This window comes from Amphiprion ocellaris, chromosome 8 (assembly GCF_022539595.1).
Source record: "Amphiprion ocellaris isolate individual 3 ecotype Okinawa chromosome 8, ASM2253959v1, whole genome shotgun sequence".
NCBI classification, from domain to species: domain Eukaryota; kingdom Metazoa; phylum Chordata; class Actinopteri; family Pomacentridae; genus Amphiprion; species Amphiprion ocellaris.
In genome coordinates this window covers 12585676-12598059 of record NC_072773.1, presented here as the reverse complement: position 1 = coordinate 12598059, position 12384 = coordinate 12585676, and the positions used below count along the sequence as shown (strand labels likewise).

The following is a 12384-nucleotide window of genomic DNA, read 5'->3' as shown; positions in this document are numbered from 1 at the left end:
TGGGAGGAGCACGTGATTTCTCCATGAACTGCAAACTGAAGCAGAGAAGAAAACATTCTGTGTCAGTGATGAGAAATGGGTCTGCAGCTACCACCAAGAGAAGAAGCAGCAGTTGCAAAGTTGAAAAGCCACTAAAACTAAACAACGTGCATCTGGTGAGGACCACCTGGAGCCTGCTCCTGGTTTTCTTTAACATTCATGAAGTTGTGCATCATAAATTCATCCCTCAGGGCCGGACTCTCGAGGCAGAGTTCTACTGTAATGTCCTGCAGGCTCTGAGGGAGAACATTCAGCGCAAACGACCTCAACTGTGACACAATGGTATATGCGGTGTCCAATGCGCTGTGTGACAACACACAGGTTTTTTGTCCACAACACAATAATCACACATCCTGCTCACCAGATTTGGTTCCTTGTGACTGCTTTCTCTTTCTCAAAATGAAATTCAAGTGGAAGAGTCGCTGTTTTGACATTGTTTAGGACTTTCAGAGCTCATCACAGATGGTGCTTGACATGATTACACAATGGGACTTCCAGCAAGCGTTACTAGAGATGCAGAAGCTCTTGATGCAGTGTATCCCTGCACAAACAGACCACTCTGACAGGGATGTAGGTCAAATTTTAATCAGGTGTGGTGTTTGATTCTTACAGGTACAGTCTGGTAACTTTTTGACCAACCCTCATATTATTACATTTTGCACATTTCATGTCAAAAGAATAATTTCTCATATTTCAAAACACAAATATAAATACTATATCAGTTTGTAAACCAGTGTATTGAATTCTCTTCAATATTAACTCTAACTAATGTTTTGGGTATTATTCAGGGTCAAGACTTTTCACTGTAGACATGCTGTCAGCTGGTTGTGTCTGCAGTATCAAGTTAAGCTTGCAGCTGCAGATATGCTAAAAAGACGACAAATAAAGATGACAAATAAATACACAAGGCAGACAAGACTGGTTTAAACTAATACATATTACAATTTTTAAAATTTATTTCAGACTAGCACTGTTCCTCTTCTTCTACGACCACGATGGAGATTGAGCATCTTGGCTAGATGTTGCAGCAAGGTAGAAAAACTAACAAGACAAGTGAGAAGTTGAGACCAGCTGAGTGGGAGGACTAGTGAAATGTTTCCTATGTCAAGGGAAAAAGTTCTATATTGTATCTTTGGGGTTTAACATAATGCCTATCTATATGTACAATGTGAGCGTAGACTCCTACTCAACAGCGATAGTGTCTCTTATATTGCTGTAGCCTCACTCGATTACTGATGTTCAGATGAAAACCTTGCATGTCTGCATTTTTTTCCTGTGTGGTGAGCAACAACGCGTAGGAAGCTCTGACAAGAGACGCATGTAGAATGGAAAAACCACATAAACCAAAACCATAGATCACAAGGCGTTCTTAGACCTAAATAGAAACTAAGAGACACATGTTGCAATGTGCAGATGTGTGGAAAAGGAGAGGGGACATAACCTGCACAGCATAAAATTATATTACTTTTTTTTTTTTTTTTTTTTGCAAATTATGATACAAAAATGATGATTTACATTTCCTGGAAGCTTCCAGGAAGTGCCTATCAGTAATACATCAGCTGCGCAAGTCTCCCATTTCAAAGAAATTGTGTAGCTGCTTTCCACCTGTGTATACTCTCTGAAGGATGTTATTGTGTGGATACTTGGGGAGCATAGACAGAAACAGCAGCATCACCATCTTAGTTTGTTCAACATGCATTTGGAAATTCACCACTATTTATGTATTTGGGATGTGAGTTACATCTGAATTTAACGTGTGGAAGTGTGCGTGTACAAAACAGTGCATCTCCTCTACATAGTTTGTGTAATCATGCATGTGTACTGGTACATAATTAATGAGTTAATGGCTCATTCTTTCCTATTGCCATTCTATTGAATAGTTTACTAAGTGGTGATGTGGGCGCAGACAGTAATTCAATGCTATGGTCTACAGGCTTTTAGTGGAACTGCATTAAGACAAACTGTATTTACTTTGTTTTAGTTTTCAGGACAACAACTTTGCTGTTCTGGTTCATTTTCAGTACACTCATCAACCTCCTTTCCGGTCATGGCAGGCAGCTGCTTTCAACAGCAAAGAAAGCAACTAGCACTTGAACACAGTGGTGCACTTTGCAGCTAAAGGACCACATATCTTTGTGGAGTCAGTGAAGACAGACAGAGCTGACATGACTTTTACCAATGTTTTTGCTTTTCAAATTTTTCCTTTTTCTATCACAATCCATACAAATGGAGAGTTAAACATCAAAACCATAATTATATAAATTATTTGCCAGATCTGGATTCAGTTGTTCCTCCACTGATTTTTAGTAAAGTTCTTTGCTGAAATCTTTACAGGATAGGTTAAAGATACTGAAATTAGCAGTAAATATAAGACATTTTATGCACAACAAATTGAATTAAGACCATAGCTGCTGTGAAAACACAAGTCGCTCTTAGGTGGTTTAGCTGCTTCTCACTGCAGGATGAGACTTTACAGTCTTACACCCTGAAGCTACTAGAATAATAATACATGTCTGGGGTCAGGAATAAATTTTTATATAGTTGTAATGAGTTTGAATAAATCATGTCAAGCTGACCTCAGATAAGTTTATATGTATATTTGTGTCTGTCTGGTGTTATCCACACAGTGCTGAGCTGTATGTAAATGTTAGCCTGTTAGCAAGTGTGGGTGTTAGTGTGGAAGTTTATCAGCACCTCTCAGAGGTGGGGTCCTTGCAGTTGAGTGGATACTTGAGCTCGATGACATGGCCATTCCTCTCTCGCAGGAGATCCTGTTGTTCGGTGTAATACTGCACCAGCTCGGCCAGCGTGGCGAACTTCTCGCCTCCGTACAGGTCATAGTAGTCGCCTGAGTTCTGAATCTTAATGTGGGTCACCTCATCGTTACGCCTAAGCAGGAAAAAAAGAAAGAAAAAATAAAACACATAGGGAATTCAGTCACCAGATTATTCATCATGCATGTAAACATGATGATGTGGAGGCATTTTCTGTTCTGTTTTTTTTTTCTTTTCACTGGTACCCTGCAGAAATTCAACTGCTAAAACACAAACAGCCACCCACACACATACCCATACAGTACATGTTCACACAAAGAAAATCAAGACTTTTCCACCCACACTCACAGAGCATAAATGTATATACACTACAAACATGTCCAGTCGATTCAAGGCACCTGCTCCCATTTTAAGGCTTTGAACCTCATTTTCTTCCAACCACGTTAAAGCATATACAGATCAGATGACATCATTTCAACTGTCAAGCAATACTCCACATCTTGTTAAATTTAATACAGTAAAGTAAATTTAGAACGATGAATATAATAAAATAATTTACTATTTTTCAATGTGGGGAATTATAAATGAGCCACAAGCTATTACAGGAAAGAAAAATCTACATTGTATTCCATCACAAACAGATTATTTTTCACTTTGTCTTCTATAAACAAAACAGCACAAATCTTCACAACAAGGGATTATCGTTTTTGTAATACTCTGTAGTTTTCATATCTAATGTATTCAGAGTAACATGATTGCAGTACAGTAGAAGAGAAAAGCAGCTAGAATACATTTGGTACCACTTTGCATATTCAAAGTCCTCTGGCTGGTTTGAATAGATGTACATGAATGTGAACACACACTGACACACACACACGATCACATACAGTTCTAATCTATAAAATATCTGCCTGGGAGCAAAGGAAGGAGGGGAGCAGCTAAACAGCTCAATTTCTGAATATATTTTTACAATGCAAATCTCCTTTTCCAGTTTCTATTTTCCTGTGACTTTGTCCAACATTTTTCTTCAGCCGAGATAAACAAAACATTCTGTAAATATATTAAGTATGACAACACACAAACACACGCACAACGGATTTCGGGACCATAGGGGAGTTAGCCAGGCCGTCAATGCTATCTGATCTGCAGGGTGAGATATAACAGCTTCCTTTCTTTCTCAAACTGATTATCAGCTAATGGTCATATCAAATGACACAAATCCTATTTTCCTCCATCACTTTTCTTGTTGTTCTAATTAATTTCACATTCCTTTTTTCGTTCTTTCTTTCCATCCTCCCACTCAGGATACTGTCAATCCTCTCCTCCATTCTTGCATTTATCTGCCCCATACTCCATCTCTCTCTCTCTCGCCCTCCATCCCCCCCTTTCTCAGCATTTCCTGGTAATTGCTTTATGGCTCTATTAGTGGCTGTTGGCCGGCTGCCACAGGTCTATGGCCCCGTTACAAGCCCCTCCTCAACTCTCAGGCCAAAGCCCCTCTTTCTCTCTGAGTTTAACACCATTAACTCTGGAATGAGCCAAACACATCCTATTAGATTTTCATTCACTTCCCTACTCTCCCACTTTGAGATATTGATAACCTTTATTACATATTGGGTTTATTACAACATGGCAGTCTTCTTTACAGTTCAAATGCAGGCAGGAAGGACAGCATTACTGCTGTCAATTCCAATACAGGACAGACTACTTAATACGATTTTCTGTGTTTTGTGAAAAAGAGTAAATTGACGACTGTATCTAGATGCCATTGTCGATATATGACTCTTGAGTGATAACTGAAACAGTCATTCGTTGATATAATGAATAATTTATTAGGGGTACCATGGCAAGTCACAGCGACACATCCCAATATATTAAAAACGAAAATTCAGAATGATGCTCGTTGAGCCAGCAACAGTCAGCACAACAGCTGTGTGTTCGACTGGCGAGTGGGTGCCAAAGTTTTTGTCCATTCTGTACCCTCGATGTGCCAGGCACAGTTGCTCACGTACAGGTGTACTCATAAATAAAATCATGGCCTAACAAACTTCAATATCACCGATTCTTAATGTAAACTAGTGTTACTGCTGCCGCTGAAGAACATATATACAAATACATACAAATTTGACTTGGTGTCTGGAAAACTGGATCTGTAGTTTGTCATTTAACTGTGTCATTGTGAAGCAACCAGTTTGCTTCGCCATTTGTCAAAATGCACATACACCTGTCTGTGGCTATTCTGTGCACTGAAGCTCACATTGTCTGTGGCACACTATTTTTTTTTAATCAGTCTTCATCCCGTGTTGTATGATTTAAAGAACATCCAACATATTCCATTGTGGTGGCAGCAGCTGGTTCGGCGTTGGTTTGTCTGTCTGTCTTGTTTGTTTGCAATATTACTCAATAACGGATTGACGGACTTGGATGAAATTTTCAGGGAAGGTCAGAAATGACACAAGGACCAAGTGATTAGATTTTGGCAGTGATGCGGTCTATAGTCTGGATCCACAATTCTTTTTTAAAGATTTCAGCTGTCGGAAATGATACAGTGACTGAGCAGCCTTGGCGGAGTACTGCGCTCTCCGAATGCGTTTCTAGTTACGTAATCTTTTCAGCAAGTTCTGGGTCAACCCCAGGGTCTCCTTTCAGTTAGGTGTGCCCAAAAACCTCTAAAAGAAGGTGACAAGAAGGCATCCCAATCAGATGCCCAACCCACCCCAGCTGGCTTATTCTGATGTGGAAAAGCAGCACCTCTACCTTGGGAGTTTCTCAGTCTGTCTCTCAGGTCCAGACACCTTACCAAGGAAACCTTTTCAGATACTTGTATCCCTGATCTCATTCTTTCAGTGATCACACAGATTTCATGACAATGACCACTTTCCTATCTGTTGTAGATTCTAAGATACCCCCAACCCAGAGGGAACATTCCAGCGGTTTCTGGAAGAGAACCATGGCCTCAGACTTAGAGGTGCTGACTCTCATCACAGCTGCTTCACACTCAGCTGCAAAGTGAGTTCTGAAGGTCAAAAAAGTGCAAAAAGCAGAAACGCCTCTTTGAGGTTCCCAAACTGGAGACTATCCTCACCCCAGCAGTGACTTGGGATCCTGTCCATGAATATCATGGTCACATGTTAATGCTGATGCATGGGTTTGACCTTTAGAGCATGTGCTGTCAGTTAGCTCCTCTGATACATTGTGCCATTTACAGTGATTATGTTTTCATCATGACAGGAAGAAAACTACAGTGTAAATACACTATATTCTTGGGATATGCATTGAAATTCAGGCCTGTCAGTACCAATGTATTTAATTTCACACTGAAATGCCATCCTACTTTAGTGGAAAAACAAATGCAGCAAATACAAGCAGTTGTGTCCTTGGTCATGCTATGAACTAGTTTGCATCGACAGGACCAATTGAGCACAAGCACAAAAAGTCACATAGTCCTTCACAGCACCTGTCTGTCTGATCTCAGCATTGTTATTTTGCTGCTGCTTAACAGCCATAGCAGCAAACAGATTACATCTGTGTGCAGTAATATGTGTCAAAAATGATCAAGATTCTGGCCAAACCACAGCAAAATACTGAATTTTAGAAGTAAACAGTATTCACATCAATGTGGCTAAACTAACAAATACACTGACAAGAAGGACACAAACCTGGACAACTGAGAAATATATTGCTCAAACATATTTATGAGTATACAAACCTCAGAATCTATAAATTATTGCTTGCTTGGCCCTGAGGTTAAACCAAGCAAAAATGTTTTTTACTTAGTACAACCTGAGAAAGCCCTCATACTGTCCTATAAGGGATGGCTGAGTGGTGGAGGAAACACACATGGAGGCAGGAATAATCAGATTCATTTACACTGTTCACCACACAAAACACAGAGAGTTTGGGCTGGCTGTAAACGATCTTTAAAAAACTAGACAAAAATTTGAGCAAAACAACATAAGAAAAACAAATAAATCTAAGTGTTTTGCTGTGGGCAGCAAGACACCTCAGCCTCTGCCTTAGGGGCAACTCTGCCATCCTCATTCACCTAAAGGCAGTCCTACAAGAGCAAGCCATGTATGTATAATATCAACTAAGCCATGCATGTTCATGTTTCCATCCATTCATTATCTATACACCCGTTAATCCTCATTATGGTCACAGGGGGGCTGGAGTCAATCCCAACTGACTTATGGTGAAGGCAGGGGACACCCTGAACAGGTCACCAGTCTATCACAGGGCTACATATAGAGACAAATAATCACACTCGCATTCACACCTACGGAGCATTTAAAGTTATGTTAATATTTGTATGAGAAAATAATCTGAACTAATTCTAGTTATTTCAGAAACTTAAACAATACAGATTGTTCAGGGTGTGTAAAGATTATCCTTTGAAAACAGAGCAAATCTCCCCTCTGTTCTCTGTCCAACATGGTACAATCAGGCACCCCATACTATGGAGACTTCTGAAATATTCTTGGTTTTTTTAACTTGGTGACACACAGTCGTATCATTTAGATAGCAAAAACTGGCAAATAAATGGAATTTACCTGAATATATTAGTCTGAAAGTGTAGGTCCTACGTGTAGTTTTTTCTTTAGCGCAGAAATGACGACGGTATGGATGGTGAAGAAAATATCCCAACATTCTTGCATGCTAAAACCATATGTTTCATTGTGCTCCAGTTCTAATTTAGCCATACACCCATCAGCCACAAAATTTAAACGCTGACAGGTCAAGTGTGTCACATTGATCATCTTGTTACAATACTTGGAAAACTTGGTTCCCGGCATTCATGTAGATGTTGTTTTGACACGTACCACCACCAGACCAAGCACAGCCCCCATGGCAGCGGTTTCTCCCAGGAGGACAATGCACTTGACCACACCACGGAAACTGTTCAGGGACAGCTCGATGAACATGACAAAGAGTCCAAAGTGTTAACCCAACCACCAGTGATCCCCTTAGTTTCAATCCCAAGCAATCACAGGACACCACCACAGGTCCTGTGTTAAGTCAGAGCTGTGCCGGCAGCAGAGAGAGACTTGCACGATACTTGGCAGGTGATGTCAATATTGTGAGCAATCAGTATACAGCTTAGGCCCACACAATGCTACAGAGAATGGTGCAGAATAATGGAATAATGGAACCTACTCTCTAGAGGACACAGTTGCACCTGTTGATTAAGTTTTGACCTCTATTTTAATTTCCTCTTTGCATCTTTGCTGACAGATACACTTGGATTTTAACCTAAACCCAAAGGATGCACCTTTAAAACTGATGTAAAACTTTAGATGATCGATCAGCATGTAAAGCTGCACAGTGGCTTGGTGGTTAGCACTTTCGCATCGCAGCTGGAAGATCCCCGGTTTGCATCCCTTCCTTTCTGCATGGAGTTTGCATGCACTCTCTGTTGGGTTTTCTCTGGGTTCTCCAGCTTCCTCCCACAGTCCAGAAACATGCTGAGGTTAACTGGTGATTCCAAATTGTCCGTAGGTGTGAATGTGAGTGTGATTGTTTGTCTCCATCTGTAGCACCATGATAGACTGGTGACCTGTCCAGGGTGTCCCCTGTCTTCACCCTAAGTCAGCTGGAATAGGCTCCAGCCTCCCCGCGACCCTAATGAAGATTAAGCGGTGTATAGATGTTGGCTGGATGGAGATTAGCATCTTCTGAGAGACAATACTTTCATTTATAACTGTATAACTACTGGATGTAGTTTAGATATTTAGCTACTACAAACACAGTAAAGATTCACAGTCTGACATGCACAATGATAACTATAAATACTCTGGCTTTGGTGGAAACACAACTCAGCAAATGCAGGCTAGCATTATATAATACAGAGAGTGGGAGAAAATCCATTTGCTCTCTGTGGTACTTTGCCCTGCAAAATTCTCTCTTAAGATTGCCCTTAAATTCCTCTTGGAGTCTTTAAAGTGTATAAAGAGCATGAAAAATGATGGAGAAAACTTGACCAGACTGCTCTGCTCCCAGAGTTACACTTGTATATAAATTATGGCCAGACTTTTTCTGGGTCAAACTTTCTTTTTCTCCCACTTTGAGTTTATGAAACTCTGAATTGATTACATTTTCAAAATCCTCAAAAAGCTCTCATTAGTGTTTTAGACTTCAGAGCAGCAGCTCTGTCTAACCCCTCCTTCTTCTGTTCTCCTCGTGGACCAGAGATGAAGGGCCGTGGTGGAGATAAGAGAAGGAGATGCATGGAGCAGAAGATAAGAGAGAGCGAAAGGGGCAATGGACTCCCCTAGCATCCATTACAATCTGAACATTTACAGTAACTGTCGAGAATTTTGGTCATTAGCAATAATGGCCATTCCAAGCAGCTATATTCTGTTTACTTACTTTGGTCAGAAGAGAATTAGGGCTCAACGATGTAGCTGAAAAATCAGCATGAGAAAATGTTTGTGATTTTGATTTAAAAAAATTTAATAATTATATATACACACACACACACACACACACACACACACACCCACACACACACACACACCCACACACACCCACACACACACACACACACACACACACCCACACCCACACACACACACACACACACACACACACACACACACACACACACACACACACACACACACACACATTTTTATAAAGACCAGCAGGAAAGGGAAAAGTGGTTAGAAGCTCCACATATGTTTCTGTTGTCGGTTTTCATGGAGGTTTAAGTGAAACTCTGGAACACTCTATTATACTGAATTAATGAAGGTTCTATTGTCGATACATATCATTATCATTTTATCATCCAGCCCAACTGAGAAACATGTAAACATCACATCTATAAAAAAGGTGCAAAGCACAATCAATAGAGCTGTAAGAATTCTCTTACTTCATGTATTATTTAGGGAATTACTTTACAACTTCCACAGGGGCATTTATTTCATCCTTTTTTACAGCAAAACCAAAACAATGGCTATAACAGGTACTATGTCAATACCTGTATTTACGTGATCTTAGATTTAGTAGCAACGTTTTGCCAACACAAAGGTGTGATTGACAGCTAGCAGTAAAATAAAGAGCTGAAAGCCATGTGGGCTGCACAGTGGCTTGGTGGTTAGCACTTTCACCTCGCAGCTAGGTTTGTGTCCCCGCCTTCCTGGGATCTTTCTGCATGGAGTTTGCATGTTCTCCCTGTGCATGCGTGGGTTTTATCCAGGTTCTCTGGCTTCCTCAGACAGTCAGAAAACATGCTGAGGTCCACTGGTAATTCTAAATTGTCCGTAGGTGTGAATGCGAGTGTGATTGCTGCCCCAATGAAGATTAAGCAGTGTATAGATAATAGATGGATGAAAACCATGTTGAAGGAATCAGCAGCCAGAGAAAGTAAACCTTATGACATCGGTATATACTAAAGCAACATTCAACAGAAGCACAAGTAGACAGAGATCCTGAAGTTGGTAAATTGGCAGTCTGGCAAGAGGAAGGTTGTGTTTTTCGTTGTTAGCTTTCTAGACTGTCTTTAATGTGAATTCTGTTTGATCCTCCGTGCTCTCACTTCAAAGTGACCTACCTTTCGTAGCAGGTGGTGAAGATCTGCACACTGACCACTTGACCTCAGCGTGTGTTTGCGTGTTTGAATCTGTCAAGACCACAAGCTGTGGCTACAACTCACTCCACCAACCTTCCGATGGTGTGTGAGATTAACGACACCCTGCGCCACAGACACAAACCACAGGCAGCGAAGGTCAAACCCTGAACAGGTCTCTCACTCTTTGACATCATTTAAAAGATACCACCGCTTTAACAACCCTGCTTCCTTTCATCTTTCTTGCTCCGTTTCATTCTTCGTCTCTCTCACATACTCAGGCCTGTCCATGCCCATGTCACCATGCCAGCTACAGTTACAGTCACAGTCTGGGCTTTCTTCCAGGAGCTTAGCCAACTAATGTATCTCTTAAAAGCCTCCGTTGCCAAGGAAGAGTCACTCTTTAAACTCTCTCTCCCTCTATCTAAGCTTGTTTCCTGCTCTATGTAATCACCACAGCATGTAGTGCTGAGTCTACTTACCAGAAATTTCACACCTCACACCAGGGCCCTTAATTAAAGAAATTAAAAGAAATATGAAGAAATTAAGCGTGACTGATGAGTTTTCAAGTGTGTTACACTTGACTGTGCTTGTTCAACTCACTTCAGCTCCACCCTGCTGACCAAAATTAAGATTTTATAGCTATTTTTTGCCCGAGTGTTTCAAAATCACACATTCCAAATGTGTTATCTGATATGTTAATAGAAACACTCACAAAACAACTTCTGTTTAACTGCCATCTTTTAACCTGCACACAAAATGTTGCGTCACTTGCTTGACCTATAGGGAGGAATGTCAGAGTGGCAAACTTTTTACTTTTGTGAAACCAGCACAGCCACTCTATTATTATTATTCTAAGACTGAAAATCGATTAGATCCATGGTCGCAGAATTTTTTAAGGGTATTGAGCGCCTGATGTTTGCAGTCCTGAGTTTTGTTTCAGTGTATTTTCTGTTCCTCTGGGTATTTAGGCCTAGTTATGCCTAAGCATAGCTGATAACCTTTAAATCAGTGCCAATTTGATCACTAGCAAAGTATCTAAAATGTAAATGCCATGATGGTCACTTTCCCAAAACAGCTAAATGCTTCTATCTTCACCCAGTCAGCCTCTCAAAATAACAGCAACAGAGTTTAGTTTGTTCTCAGTTTTAAAGCAGCAAGAATAGTGGTGTTAAAAAGCGGAGCTTCTGGTGAACAACATAATTTAAATAAAAAGGAAGCAAGTGAGTGTAGGCAAGGTTACCTGACAGAGAGGGTGAAATCCCCTGGATTACTCTTGCTCGGTCGGGCCAGAAAACTGCCGTGGACGCCCCGGGTCAACAGAAGCTGCTCTGCCTCGATTCCGGTTATGTTGGGGTGGAACCACCTAAACATTTGCCAACAAGATAAAGAGGGAATCAAAGAGAAGTCAGTTACACACCCATATGTGTGTATATACAACTGACATAGATGATCTTGCCTTAAGAATGTGACAAAGTCTATTTTAGTCCAAGATGTCCATTTTGTAGTCTCGCTGTCTATGATGGGCCTGCAGTGTTTTATCTTTCTATTGATGTGCAGATTAGTAAAGAGTATTTTGACATATTTCAAACAGAACAAACAGTCATGATAGACAAAACGTGGGATCATAAATTCTCACAACAAAAAGTGCTGTACAGTCAGTGTTTGGACCGCAACACTGGTTTTGTACTCCAGAGAACGACTGACTAGTTGTAATGTTTGACAGTATTTCAGCCACAGTGATCTGGCCTTTGCTGATCAGTCATTTATTGTCAGCCATGAAAAGTTTCAGTTTGCAACTTGAGCACAGATGAATTGTTGTTTCACAAAGAAGGCTGACCTTTAATGCTTATCTACATTACGTGACTAATGGTCATAAAGGGCATGTAGATTCCACTACACTGACGGTCTGTGTCACAGTTGATGTGACGTTTGTTCATGCACTCAATCAGTACTTTCTGCATATGAACATTAACTCTAACCCCTTTCTTTCTAAGAGACCAATGA

At 40.6% G+C, this 12384-nt stretch overlaps 1 protein-coding gene across 5 annotated transcripts in view; it reads right to left on the bottom strand.

Annotated features, from left to right (window-relative positions):
- ptpn11b (protein tyrosine phosphatase non-receptor type 11b) overlaps positions 1-12384 on the bottom strand; it is an 84567-nt gene that overhangs the window by 53957 nt on the left and 18226 nt on the right. For all 5 annotated transcript variants that reach the window (XM_055012748.1, XM_023268426.3, XM_035947332.2 and 2 more), the window contains exons 2-3: positions 11621-11743; positions 2734-2928 (exon numbers count right to left, since the gene is read on the bottom strand). In XM_055012748.1, coding sequence (XP_054868723.1) covers positions 2734-2928; positions 11621-11743 — 318 coding nt within the window. The remainder of the gene's footprint in view (positions 1-2733; positions 2929-11620; positions 11744-12384) is intronic.